At 43.1% G+C, this 15,556-nt stretch overlaps 1 protein-coding gene across 1 annotated transcript in view; it reads left to right on the top strand.

Moving 5' to 3' along the window:
- LOC124776004 (UDP-glucosyltransferase 2-like) overlaps positions 1-15,556 on the top strand; it is an 87,152-nt gene that overhangs the window by 58,773 nt on the left and 12,823 nt on the right. Inside the window, exon 6 of the mRNA XM_047250846.1 lies at positions 3,054-3,273. Within this exon, the coding sequence (XP_047106802.1) occupies positions 3,054-3,273 (220 nt within the window). The remainder of the gene's footprint in view (positions 1-3,053; positions 3,274-15,556) is intronic.

Here is a 15,556-nt window from a genome sequence, read left to right as displayed (position 1 = left end):
AATTTGACAACGTTTTCTAGTCATTACATACGCAGCCATCGGAGACTGCTATAAATGAAATAAAGTCACAGCTGAAAACTGATGGTTTCTACCACTGTTCAGTGATTTTATTGCTGAGCCGCAGAGCGTTGAACGAAGCTGCCATCGACGTCTTGTACTGAATATTGGGAAGTTGTTGTTGTTAAAAGTAACTAGCGTCAGACACTGAAAGAACTTTGTCGGATATTACCAGAATATAACATCACATGTAAAACGGAAGAACTTGATTTTGATCGTCACGAAATTCGGCAGCCGCGAGAAAGTGAGTACTACTGAATGTCTCTAGTATTGGGCTGATGCGTAGGTTCATATTCTTTTTGTTTGACATTGAAGCTAAGCCATCCTAGGGCAGTACTTTGCCCTCTTCAATTTCTTAGTGCGAGCCCCGGAGAGGTGAACCACAGTTCTTCTTCAGCATAAAATTTGTATGTTATTCAACATTTTTGACCTCTGGCGGTGTGTTCGTGTAAGGTGCCATACAAACTTAAGTATATCACTGATGCACTGCCCCTTAGAAAGAGAGATATGATAAAATGAAAACATATATGCGTGGTCCATCTCACCCATAAGTATATGGGTGAGATCGATCAGTGGTCTTGGAGAGAAGAGCAAGTAAAAAAAGCTTTACATGAAGAAGGGAGTCAATAGAAATTTCAAATTCTTATTTTGAATATGTTTTATTAACATTGGCTTTTGTAATGAGTTGTTGGTTCTGTTCAAGCATTAGCCTGTCTCTTTCTCATCACAGCAGCTACACTTATTACCAAATGTTGACCTGAACAAGGAGCATACTGAATCCAATCGCAGTTTTTATCAGTTTCTTAGTAGAGTTCACCACATCAAACACATTCATCCTCATCTGATTCATGAAAGTTATTTTCATGATCTTCTACAATGTCTGCGCAGGTGAACTACTTGCAGTATCGTATAGAGCATCTTCAGTCTGTTTTTCTCTTCACTGCTATCACCATTTGGTAATCATTTGTTGCCTTTTTTCTGTTTGCTTTCATTTATTATCCCTCTTTTCCTTTACAGTTTCAATATCTTCAACAGAATTTAACCCTTTGGATACAGTTGCTGCCTCCTTCTTAAATTTAATGGTTTTATCAGTGGAAGGAACAGGTGATATTTCTTCCAAAATTTTTGTCTGTGCTGGCTTAGGAGAAGTCAGTTTTTAGGTGATAATCTTTGAAGTTTTAGGTTTAGTAGAAGTGTAGTCCGAAACTGTGTCAGTGAAGGAATTTAACTTGCGTAGATAACTCTGCTATTTTGATGTGTTTGGAATCAGTAGCTCTTTTGATGAGCTTTGAAGTAGTTGACTGACCTGTGTGCAACATTCTGTCTTGCATTTGTTACCACAGACATATCTTCCGACAAATAAGTATAGTCTGGGACCGTGGCCATCTTCAGTGGGATTACTGTGCATACCTTGAGCTAAATGTAATCGTGTACAACTTCACTCGCATGAAAACAAGTGGTCCATATCTCCCAAATAACATTGGTCCATCGCTCCCAACTGTCTGGGGAAGAAGAACCACCCCGATTTTTGTCCGTAGGCAGCCAACTCTGTGGCCATCTTAGGTTAGTTTCATACCTACACATCTGTCAGCCTCACAGGAAAAAAACTGCATCAATATTATACAAACTAAGCCGTAATATTACAATTATGCAACTACACGATAAAACTTTTCGGTTTACCAGAACAGAGAATCTGATTTTTCTGCACAACTAACACGAAAATGACTGCAACACTTCTACACTACGTTTCTTGACGAAAGAGCTTCCTTACAAGTAGAGAGCCTGTATAGGGAGAGAGTGGCCAACTGGACGATACGGTGGCCATTTTTCTGCCAAACTGCGGACGGGACTTTTGAATGGCCAGTAGTGGAGTAGTCATTCGTTAAATGCCTTTGTTTATAAGAATAATGTGTTATAATAATTTTCACAGAGCCAATTCACAGGTCTGTTTTCAAATTTAACTATGTATACTGCAAGTCGTTTTATATGTAGTAAAAAGCAAAAACGACTTACTTCGTATAGACAAGAGTACTTGGTTGGTTTCCACAAGGCTCCTGTTTGATTTATGTCAGCCCTGTTGACTGCGACTGCCCACTGCTTTCGTCTTTCTTCATTGCGTGGAAATGCTAACGTGCGAAATCTACTTTCGCCTCTATTGGAACAACCAAATGCAGCACAACCTGGCGTAGTTTACGAACATCTGCAGAACGAATTACAGATGTCAAAAACAATACTGTACAATTACTAACGTCTTTACTTCAAACGTGTAGGCCTACCGACTTCATCACAAAACGCTTCATTGATTGAACTCGTTTAAGATCGCAAACGCTAATTACGTACTAAAAACGATATACAACTAAATCGAACATGCATGCACAACGCATAACAAATCTCTCAATAATTCAAATGTCTTTTAATCGTTTCTAAGAGTCCTCTGAACTTCAATTCAACTCAAAAGCACGGCGGACATAGGAAGCGCGAGAGACGTTTGGTGCCATTTTTCTGCCAAAGCTAATCAACCAATCACGGGCAACTTCACCTATGGCCACTCTCTCTGTATACAGGATCTCTACTTAGAAGCAGAGGCAGCTGCGATCCAGCGGCGCATTTGTGAAACACACCACTGGTCAGTCTCATCGAAGGGTCCAGCTCTCGCGGACATATCTTTTTTATTGTTGTACTTATAGACACGCCCTCAGTTTTAAATTCTTCTGATGTGTGTGATCTGATGAAGATGTGAGTACTGGACAACATCAGTCACATACAACCAGCTGAAGCATGTATGTACATGTCGCTTCACTGCCACGACTTACGTCATTAGTGGAGGGTCGTATCGATTAGTGTGCTCTCTTAAGCGGGGGACTAATATTATTACAGTGAGCATACATAGAGTTAACAAGTCGTCCTATGAGGGTGGGAATCGCGTTATCCGATAAGGAAACGTCAACAGAACTATTTTGAAGACTTCTGCAACATTTTAGTTGTTTGTGTTACAGCTCATCCAAACGTGCGACTCTTCATCACGCAAGGTGGCCTGCAGAGTCTGAACGAAGCCACGTACCACGCCGTGCCGCTGCTCGTCATCCCGTTCTTCTGCGACCAGGCGCACAACGCCGCTAAGATACAACAGAGTGGGGCTGGCGTCCGGCTAGAGTACAGAGACATCACCAAGGACGACTTGCTGAGGAACATACGGACCGCCCTTCACGACTCCAAGTAAGCTAAGTTATGCGTTTTTACATAAGTTACGACCATATCATTTTAACCGACAGTCTTGGCTGAGAAAGGTGTCATCAAGACTCAAAAAATGGCTCTGAGCACTATGCGACTTAACTTCTGAGGTCATCAGTCGCCTAGAACTTAGAACTAATTAAACCTAACTAACCTAAGGACATCACACGCATCCATGCCTGAGGCAGAATTCGAACCTGCGACCGTAGCGGTCGCTCGGCTCCAGACTGTAGCGCCTAGAACCGCTCGGCCACTCCGGCCGGCATCAAGACTCAAATTTGTTCAATACCTCCGACGACTACGTACACCAGTTTAGTTGTTTGACCCTTGATGGGTACCAAGATGACTTGCTTATGCGGAATACAAGAAGAAATACAAAAATGGCTCTGAGCACTATGGGACTTAACTTCTGTGGTCATCAGTCCCATAGAACTTAGAACTACTTAAACCTAACTAACCTAAGGACATCACACACATCCATGCCCGAGGCAGGATTCGAACCTGCGACCGCAGCAGTCTCGCGGTTCCGGACTGAGCGCCTGAACCGCTAGACCACCGCGGCCGGCAGCAGAAATACATTGAGATGTAATTTTAAACTCGTCAAGTTGAACTTGTGTGGGCGGGGATAGATAAATTTTTATTGCTGGTGTAGTCGATACGAATGTTTATAAAACCTCTCGATACTAGTTCAGATTAGATTAGATTAGATTAATACTGGTTCCATAGATCATGAATACGACACTTCGTAATGATGTGGAACGTGTCAGGTTAATAAAAGATATCTGTACAAGATATTACATTACACAAAATATTGCATGACACTAACGTTTAAGTTGTTGTTGTTGTCTTTTTTCCCCTTAATTCATATCTAAAAATTCAGCCAATGAGTAGAAGGAGTTGTCATCTAGAAATTCTTTTAATTTATTTTTAAATGTTAGTTTGCTATCTGTCAGACTTTTGATGCTGTTTAGTAGGCGACCAAAGACTTTTGTGGCAGCATAATTTACTCCTTTCTGTGCCAAAGTCAGATTTAACCCTGCATAGTGAAGATCATCCTTTCTCCTGGTGTTATAGCTATGCACACTGCTATTACTTTTGAACTGGGTTGGATTATTAACAACAAATTTCATAATTGAATATATATACTGTGAGGTTACTCTGAGGATCCCTACATCCTTAAATAGATGTCTGCAGGATGACCGTGGGTGGCTCCAGCAATTATTCTGATTACACGTTTTTGAGCAATGAATACTTTTCTACTCAACGTTGAATTAGCCCAGAATATGATGCCATACGAAAGCAGTGAATGAAAGTAGGCATAGTAAGCTAATTTACTGAGATTCTTATCACCAAAATTTGCAATAACCCTAATAGCATACGTAGCTGAACTCAGACGTTTCAGCAGACCATCAATGTGTTGCTTCATTCAAATTCATATTTGAATTAGGCAATGCATTTGATCACATATAAGTAACTGTTCCACTCAGCATGTGTTGTATCTAATAAAAGAATTTGTTTGAGCTACAGGCAAGTATCAAAAGTCTATGGAACACATAGTAATAGAGATTCATCATATCCTTTATTTTGAAACAAAGGAAGTGATTAAAGCGGAACTAATGATCCAAATAACACATACTACGTTTTTGTTTTATACTGCATATTAAATAAGCAGTGTGTACTCAATTGTCAAAATTTTATTAAAAAATTTTCACATTAGGCTTTATTATTCATTGTTTAACAGTGTTTAATTAGAAGTCTCCTGCTGTAATAGTATCGACAGTATTTTTAAAAAACCTTTTCTTTAAACAAATACATTAAAATGACAGTAATATATTCTATAGTGTAGGAATCAGGGAATCTGCCTGGCCACGGGAGTACCTCAACTTCTTAATAGAGACACATGCCAAGTGTCAACGAGCATTGTCTTGTTGAAAAATGGCACCACGATACTGGAGCAGGAGAGGTAGCACTTGAGGACGTAGTATGTCCGTGACGTACTGTTACAATTACCTCAGTCAGTACCAGAGATGACCTGAAGTCATACTCGATGGCTCCATACACATTGATGCCAGAAGTAACATTGCTGTGGCTCTTCAAAACATTGGAAGAATGTAACCACTGCTCAAGTTGGCGCCTTACTCGCCTACGGTGGTCATCCGGAGTAGCGCAGCCACTAGATACAATGTTACACCATGCACCAGCAATCCATGCTTCCTGGACGCAGCACCACTCCAAACGTAGTCGTTTATTTTGTGGTTTTAACGGACGCTGCTAGTCTCCAACCGATGGTGTGGGATGACAGCAAACGTTGCAGACAGTCAGTTACTTGTTGTCGGATGGCAGATCCATATGTGAGGGGGCTACCATGTACTTGATGGGTATTTCGGTGAGTTTCCCTTGTTGTCGTAAAATGGGGTAGACCGGAATCTTCTTGCCTAGTACGTCTGTCCTCACGTTCCCACGCAGTCCAACACTGGGCACTGTAAGATCTGAATGATTCAAAAATCTGAGTACTGCATGATTCGACCACCTACCCAAATGGGGGCCCACAAAGGGGCCATTTCCAAAATCCGTCAGTGACTGATAACTCTGTTTCACAAGACTACTCGGCATCTCCTAGTCTTTCATGGTCATTTGACAGCCGGAGCTTCAATACAGGATATCCATAACTTTTACTTTAAGATGAAGTTTTAATACTTTGTGTTTTATTTTCAGTTTTCTTCTATGGTTTTACTTCTGTTCTTTACGACTGACTGCCATTACTTAAGGCTAATTTAGTGGAGTTTTGGCCGTCCGGTGTGGCCGAGCTGTTCTAGGCGCTTCAGTCTGGAACCGCGCGACCGCTACGGTCGCAGGTTCGAATTCTGCGTCGGGCATGGATGTGTGTGATGTCCTTATTTTAGTTAGGTTTAAGTAGTTCTAAGTTCTGGGGGACTGATGATCTCACATGTTAAGTCCCATAGTGCTCAGAGCCATTTAAACCGTATTTTTAGTGGCGTTTAGTGCTGCTACCTCAGTAGAAGTTTTATTACTTTTCCTTTTATACCGACTTTTTTTTAAATACCGCACCATGTTGGTCCGAAGATTACGTAGCCGTCGTCGAGTGAGCCAGTTTGTGCGTTTGCTACCCAGGTTTTTGACATTTTTTGCAGAGCTAGCTGCATGCTGGTAGAGCATCCTTGCAGTTTCTCGACATCGCTTTCCAGTCATGATACATCAGTCAGTAGATGCAGTTCTCACGGTAGACAATCCCTACGAAGGTGGAGAGCCAGTTCCAGAGCCCTATTCTGAATTCGCTGCAGATGTTCGATGCGGGTGTCGACAGTGTTGCCCCAGGCAACTGCTGCAGACTCAAGGAGAGGTCGTATGGGACGCATGGAAGCTGCCCTAGATGATGGAAGAATCAGCAATGATCAACGGCATGAGGGTGCAGGAGGCATTGGAAACCTCTACGTTAAAGACACGTAACGTGCATCCATAAGACATGTGTGTTGTAATTGAAAAAGTGTCAACCATTGGCAAAAGATTTTGTACTAGTCCCCCTTTCTGATCTCCGGGGAGGGACTTTCCATGGGGGAGGTGACCACTGGAAAAAGATTGAATAACCAATGAAAGGGTGACGTTCTTCGAGTCGGGGCGTGGAACGTTAGAATTTTGATGGTGGAGCTAGAAAATCTAAAACGGGAAACTCTAAGGCTCAGTCTAGATATAGGGGAGGTCGGTGAAGTAAAATGGAAGGAAGGAAAGCATTTTTGGTCAGACAAGAACACGGTAGTATTAACAACAGCAGAAAATGATGTAATAGGAATAGTATTCTTTATGAATAGGAGCGTAGGGCAGAGAGTGAGTTATTGTGAATAATTAGTTGATAGGATTGTTTTCATCAGAATCGGCACCAAACCAACTCCGACAGCAATAGCTATGGTATACATGCCAGCGTCGCAAGCAGAACGTGGAGAGAGACAGAAAATTTGTGAGGATATTGAAAGGGTAATTCAGTACGTACAGAGAGATAAAACTGTAACAGTCATGGTGGATTGGAATGAGGTTGTGGGGGAAGGACTAGGAGAAGGGGTTACGGGAGAATGTAGACTTGTTATTAGAAACGAGAGAGGGGAAAGGCATTAAGTTCTGCAGTAAATTTCATCTATTAATAGCGAATACCGTGTTCAACAAATCACAAGAAGAGGAGGTACACTTGGAAAAGGCCGAAAGATACAGGAAAATTCCAGTTAGATTGCGTCATTGTCAGGCAGCGATTCCGAAATTAGATAATGAATTGTACGGCGTATCCATGAGGAGTTATAAACTTAGATCACAATTTAGTAATGACGAAGAGAGGGATGACGTTTAAGAGACTACTCAGGAAGAATAAACGCGCAAAAAGTAGGATACGGAAGTAATAAGGAGTGATGAGATACGCTTGAAGTTCTTTGAGGCTATAGATACTACGATAATGAATTCCTCAATAGGAATTTCTTTGAAGAGGAATTTACATCTTTGAAAAGGTCAGTCGCCGAAGTTAAAGAAAAATATAGGCACAAGGAAGATAATTGCGAAGAAACAGTGCGTAAAAGTAGAAATACTTCAGCTGATCGAGGAATGAAGGAAGTACAAAAGCTTTCAGGAAAACGCAGGAATACAGAAATACAATTCACTTACAACTTAAATTAATAGGAAGATCAAGCAACCTAAGGCGAAATGGCTACATAAGAAACGAGAAGACATCGAAAAAGATATTACTGTCAGAAGAACTGAGTCAGCATACAGAAAGGTCAAAACAGTCTTCGCTGAAATCAGAAGCAAGAGTAGAAACATTAAGAGTGGGATGGAAATTTCATTAATAAATGCAAAGGAGAGAGCAGATAGGAGGAAAGAGTATATTGCACACCTCCATGACGGGATGAAATGTCTCAAAATGTGATAGAAGAAGAAACAGGACTGGACGAGTAAGGGATAGTATTAGAGTCAGGCTTCAAAAGAACTTTGAATGACTGTAGGTCAGATTAGGCGGGATAGATAACATCGCGTCAAATACTAAGAGGAGTGGCAACAAAACGTCTATACACGGTGGCGTGTACAACGTAAGACAATTGTGATGTATCGTCAGACTTTCGGAAACACATCGTCCACACATTTTAGGAGACAGCAATAGGCGACAAGTGCGAGAATTAAAACATAATCAGCTTAACAGCTCAAGAATTCAAATTGCTGACACAAATAACATATGCAAAAAGGGAAAAGAAAACCGAGGATCTGATAGATGGCGATCGTTATGGCTTTAGGAAAGAAAAATGCACCAGTGGCAATTCTGAAGTTGCAGTTGATAACGGAAGCAAGACTGAAGAAAAGTCGAGATACGCTCATAGGATTGTCGACCTAGAGAGAGTGTTCGACAATATAAACTGGTGTAAGGTGTTCGAAATTCTGAGTAAAATAAGTGTAAACTACTGCGAAAGACGGGTGGTATACAGCATATTTGAGAACCAGAAGGAAGACTGGTATACGACTAACGAAGTAGCCGAAATAAAAAGGGTGTAACACGGGGATGTAGCCTTCGCTCCTAGTCTTCAGTCTATACAAGAAAGAAGCAATGACAGAAATAAAAAATGATTGAAAGAGTGGGATTAAGATACAAGGTGAAAGACTGTCAATGATAAGATTCGCTGAGGACAGTGATATCCTCAGTGAAAGTGAAGAAAAATTACAGAATGTTGTGAATGGAATTAACAGCCTAATGAGTACAGAATGTGGATTGAAAGTAAATCGAAGAAAGACGAAAGTAATGAGAAGTATCAGAACTGAGACCAACGAAAAACTTAACATCAGAGTTGGGGATCAAGGAACAGACGAAGTTAAGGAATTATGCTCCCTAGGCATCAAAATAACCGATGCAGACGGAGTAAGGAGGACATCAAAAGCAGACGCAGTGGCAAAAAGGGCGTTCCTGGCCAAGAGAAATCTACTAATACGAAACATAGCTCCTAACTCGAGGAAGAATTTTTGAGAATGTACGTTTGGAGCACACAGACCCTGGAAAAACCGGGACAGGGGAGAATCCAAGAATTTGCGATGTGATGCTAAATGTTCAGAATTTGATTGATTGAGAAGGTGGTAAATGAGGAGCCCTCTCCTCAGAATCACCGAGGAAAGGAACATATTGAAAACACTGAAAAGAAGGAAGGACAGTGTGATACGATGTCTTTAAGACATCTGGGGGTAGCTTCCATGGTACTAGAGAAAGCAGTAGAGGAAGACAAAGAACACGTCCAGTAAATAACTGAGGACGCAGGATACAAGAGCTACTCTGAGTTGAAAAGACTGGCACGATGGAGGAATACGTGGCGGGCCGCATCAAAGACTGATAAAAAAAAGGTCAGTAGGATGTTCGACAGTACTCGCAGACCCCTGTTCTGAATTCTTCCGACAGGACTTACCCAGGCAATTACAGCGTGCTCAGTCTCATATCAAATGTGTTCGGTCGGTTTCAGCGCTGCCGAACTGGGGGGCCAGCATATCAATTGGAACTCGTCACTTTGTTCCTCAAACCAATCCATCAGTCCTGGCCTTGTGACATGGCCCGTTACCTTTCTGAAAAATGCTACTGCCGTAGGAAAATATGATCGTCACGAAGAAGTGTATGTGATCTGCAACTAGTGTACGACACACCTTAACCGTCATGGTGCTTTGCACGAGTTCGGCTGGATCCATGTATGCCCAAGTAAATGTTTACCAGAACATAATGGAGTCCCACGAACTTGTCACCGTCCCGCAGTACACGTGTCAACGAGCTGTTACACAGGAAGACGATGGAATCGCGCCCTCCCGTCGGGATAATGAAGAAGGTACCTGGATTCATCAGACCATGCAACGCTCTGTCACTGCGCCAACGTCCTGCGCCTTGGGCCACTTGCTCATTTCAGTTATAATTGTGCCGGCCGCTGCGGCCGAGCGGTTCTAGGTGCTTCAGTCTGGAACCACCAGGCTGCTACTGTCGTAGGTTCGAATCCTGCCTCGGGCATGGATATGTGTGATGTCCTTAGGTTAGTTACGTTTAAGTAGTTCTAAGTCTAGGAGACTGATGACCTTAGATGTTAAGTGCAATAGCCCTTGGAGCCATTTGAAGAGTTATATTTGTCGATGTAGTGGTATTAACATTCCCACATGTATGGGCCGTTCGATAAGAGGCTCGTCGTTAGGAGAGTTGAGTGCACTGTGTATTCAGACAGACTTGTAGTGTGCCAAGCATTAAAGTCTGATGTTAGCTTCGTCACAGTTCGCCGCCTGTCCTGGTTTACCAGTCTGCCCACTCTTCGACATCTGACATCTGTAATTAGGGGTAGCCATGCAACCCACGACATCTGGCAGTAATTTTATCGTGGTTTCGCCGCGTGTTGAAGATACTCACTACAGAACTCCTCGTACACACAAGTTATTAAGTTTCCGAAATGCTCGTGCCTAGCCTCCGGGTCTCTACAATCTATCATCTGTCAGACTTAGATAGACTGTGCACCTTCCTCATTAGATACACATCAAAAAAAGTTTTGCATCGCCTCGGTTAACAGAACTCCCGAAGACAACGTTAAATGTGGATATTGTATCACAGACACAGTCCCTTTGACTGTTCAGAAGTGTCACTAAACCCACCCAAAAATGTAAACAACCATGCATGAGCAGCGCCTACCAGACGGAGGAGAACCGACAGCCGACCAGTTCCAGTCATTCCACCAGGAAGGAGGTACACGGCTCGAGTTGTCTTTAGTTCAATGATACCTGGACGGTCAATACCGCGGTTCGATCGGGTCCGCATTGTTTAATTGTTTCTTTGTGTCAAGAAGGGCTCTCAACAAGGGAATTGTCCAGGCGTCTCGGAGTGAACCAAAGCGATGTTGTTCGGTCATGGAGGAGATACAGAGAGATAGGGTCGATGACATGCCTCGCTCAGGCCGCCCAAGGGCTACTACTGCAGTGGATGACCGCTACCCACGGATTATTGCTCGGAGGAAACCTGACAGAAACACCATCATGTTGAATAATGCTTTTCGTGCAGCCACAGGACATCGTGTTACTACTGAAACAGTGTGCAACAGGTTGCATGATGCGCAGCTTTACTCCGACGTCCATGGCAAGGTCCATCTTTGCAACCACGACACAATGGGCTCAGCAACAACAGGATTGGCATCACGTTGTCTTCACCGATGAGTGTTGCATATGCCTTCAACCAGACAATCGTCGGAGACATGTTTGAAGGCAACCCGGCCAGGCTCAACGCCTTAGACACATTGTCAGGCGAGTGCTGCGAGGTGGAAGTTCCCTGCTGTTTTGGGGTGGCATTTCATGTTGCCGACGTACGTCGCTGGTAGTCATGGAAGGCGCCGTAACGGCTGTACAATACATGAATGCCATCCTCCGACCGATAGTGCAACCATATCTGCAGCATATTGGCGAGGCATTCGTCTTCATGGACGTCAGTTCGCGCCCCCATTGTGCACATCTTGTGAATGACTTTCTTCAGGATAACGACATCGCTCGACTAGAGTGACCATCATGTTCTCCAGACATGAGCCCTATCGAAGATGCCAGGGATAGACTGAAAAGGGTTGTTTATGGACGACGTGACCCACCAACCACTCCAAGGGAGTGGTTGGTGGCGCATCGTCGTTGAGGAGTGGGACAATCTGGATTAACGGTGCCTTGATGAACTTGTGGATAGTGTGCCAAGACGAATACAGGCGTGCATCAATGCAAGAGGACGTGCTACGGAGTGTCAGAGGTACTAATGTGGACAGCAGTCTGGACCACCGCCTCTCAGGGTGTCGCTGTATGGTGGTACAACAGGCAATGTGTGGTTTTCACGAGCAATAAAATGGGCGGAAATGGTGTTTATGTTGTTCTCTATTCCAATTTTCTGTCCAGGTTCCGGAACTCTCGGATCCGAGGTAATGCCAAACTTTTTGATGTGTGTACAAAAGCACAGCACGCTGACTGATACTACATGCACTTTTCGTGCCTCTGACTAGCAGTCACTCCTCGCCAGTTGACGCTGCTGTCGCCTAGATGGCTTTGTATCGATAGTAGGTCGGCGGTCATCGTTTTCTGGCTGATCAGCGTAAATTTCTTTTGAATGGACACGCTGTATTATATGTTAAGCAGTCAGTAACATGAAAAATTACATAATGGGGTTTGCATGTCAATAAGTCAATTATATCCCGAAAATTACAAAATAAACGCGCTGCTATTGCACATCCGGAGATGCAACTGCGAAGCCTCGTCGCTGTTAATCGTTATGTGACTGAGTAACTCAATCTTACTTTCACTGTTATCACGAGGACTGAACGTAATAACAGGGTTTCCAGCCACAAACATTGATATGTATATAGTGGTTTCCCTCTTTCATGTTTTATTTATCTGTGTAGACACTGCAGAACACTACCGGTTAGTTCAAATGGTTCAAATGGCTCTGAGCACTATGGGACTTAACATCCATGGTCATCAGTCCCCTAGAACTTAGAACTACTTAAACCTAACACTCTAAGGATATCACACAACACCCAGTCATCACGAGGCAGAGAAACTACCGGTTAGTGTAGATTCACCAGTTACACTACCCAGTAAAACCATTCGCCTCTGCAGTTGTGTACTGCAACGGACCGTAGTTGGGGCTGTGTGGAGGAACAGCTTACTTCGAAGCAGGCTGATCTGTGTGGAGGTACGTACAGGTAAATTGCACTAGTGTACTGTACACTGTAGTTGGTATCAGTGTCGTGAGCATGGTGTTAATTTATTTGTCCATCCGTTCGAGGCATTCGACATGTAAATAGCTGACATGTTACTACTTTATGGAGAATGTCACCAAAATGGATTGAGCAGCACAACTGTATATCCAACGTTACGCAATAGACATGATCCGACCCGTCCATCATTCTCGAAAAGTGTTAATGCCTTCACGCTACAGGACACATATCCTCACAAATGCGGATCCGGAACAAAGGAGTAACACACGAAGCAGAAGAGGCAGCTGTCCTGGCAGCCGCTTCAATGAACCCTCACGCAAATTCGCTGTAAATCGATGGACTGGTGAGAATCCATCGAACAAGCGTTCAAATGGTTCAAATGACTCTAAGCACCATAGGACTTAACACCGGAGGTCATCAGTCCCCTAGACTTAGAGCTAGTTAAACCTAACTAAACTAAGGACATCACAAACATCCATGCCCGAGGCAGGATTCGAACCTGCTACAGTAGCAGCAGCGCGGTTCCCCACTGAAGCGCCTAGTACTGCTAGGCCACAGCGGCTGGCCGAACAAGAGTCCTGCACGTTCTTCATAGGCATAAATACCGCCAGTTCGCATGTCACTACATCAAGGGCTTCATAGCAAAGACTTTCAAATTCGCCTGGAATTGGTGAGGTGAGTTCTGCGTCGAAGCTGGAACTTTATGCATAGGGCACTTTTTACCTATGACGCCATGTTTACAAACCATGAGAACGTGAAGTTATACAATATGCACAACTAGTCACCAGAAAACCCACACTGACTTCGTCGGGTAGAACATCAACGTCACTGGAATGTGAATGCACAGTGTGGTATTGAGGACAACACATCGTTGTCCCATATTTCACTTATGACATTCTTAACGGTTGACTGTAAGGGTGATTCTCGAGATGCAGCTTACCTGGACTGATGGAAGATCTACTTCTTCATTTACGTCAAAAATATGGTGTCAGCATGATGGATGCCTTACGCATGGTGCCATGGCGAAACGAAATGCACTAAACCAACAGTTGCCAAACCGATGGATAGGATGAGGCCGTCCTGTTCAGAGATTTCCAGCGCGTTCGCATAACTCACCACATATTTTTGTTTGGGGCGCGTGAAAAAATGTGGTGTATCGGCAGGTGTCAGCAACAGTGGACAAAATTAAAGCCTGTATTTCCGCTGCATGTGCTGCAATAACAACAAGAAACACTGACAACAGTGAGCCGATCAGTGTTGAGCGTGCATAGAGGTGTAGTCATGTAAATGGTGATCTCTTTGAAAGTACGCTGTAGCGTTACTGCTTTGAGGAATGTGACTACAAATCGTCTTACATTTCGTGTGTTTCTGAGAAGACGTATGTTTGTTTTGTAAGTACTAGTGAAAGGTTGTGTAACCTTTTCAGTATGTGCAAAAGTTCAGTTTTAACGTAATCATTAAAAATGTTCAGTGACATTTCTATTTGTGACAACTACCTTTATCTGATTGATGTTCAACTACGTACAACTAGCCTTTACTCCTCTGTTAGAGCCTTGGTTACCCATTAATTATGTTAAGCCTGGCCGGTGGTATTCGGAATTTCTTGACTGCAACGTCTATTCCAGTACTGTAGTAAAGATAAATAAAGCACTATCGAGTAATCCTTTCCTTGATTTTCATTGTGTGTGACTGGACGCCTGTATTGTTTCCAGTCCACTTAATAACAGTGTAAATAGCAATAACTACAGGGTTTGTCGCATCGTAGTACGTCAATCACATCGCGATTGCGAGCTACGTGGAGTTCACGCTTGCATCTCGGGATGTACAATAGCGGCGCTTATTGAAGCGTCAATTTCACTTTGTAATTTCTTGGGGGGTAACTGACGTGCTGCGATGCAAACAACGCTGCTGCTGTTTGCGTGGTAAATAATACATTTAAAAAACCAAGTTTGTGTTGAAACTAATATTTGGTTACATTTTAGAACGTCTCATAGTGTTTGCTTTCATGAGCCCCTACCTGAAATACATACTTGTGAAACTCGTTTTTCACTGTATACCGTTCCAGAGATGCTAGCGTTGAAACGTTGAAGTAGGCGGCAATGTATGTTTGTATATTCTTCTGCCTATCCGTTAATGGATGTTTGCGAACACACGCTGTATCTTTGTCTTTATTCTACGAGCTGTACTATACAGTAGGTGATCTGTCCTTGGTACTCTTGTCCACTGCTTTATATTGAACGAAGATGTTCTTCTTCACGCTTTTCACTTTCACCCTCAATCTCCTCCTCTGTTATGAACTGTTGAGGTATTGAGGGTGGTCCATTGATCGTGACCGGGCCAAATATCTCACGAAATAAGCGTCAAACGAAAAAACTACAAAGAACGAAACCTATCTACCTTGAAGGGGGAAACCAGACGGCTCTATGGTTGGCCCGCTAGATGGCGCTGCCACATGTCAAACGGATATCAACTGCATTTTTTAAAATAGGAACCTCCACTTTTATTACATATTCGTGTAGTTGAATGTTTTAGTT

This window comes from Schistocerca piceifrons, chromosome 2, assembly GCF_021461385.2.
Source record: "Schistocerca piceifrons isolate TAMUIC-IGC-003096 chromosome 2, iqSchPice1.1, whole genome shotgun sequence".
NCBI lineage: Eukaryota > Metazoa > Arthropoda > Insecta > Orthoptera > Acrididae > Schistocerca > Schistocerca piceifrons.
This window is presented reverse-complemented; position numbering and strand designations above follow the sequence as displayed.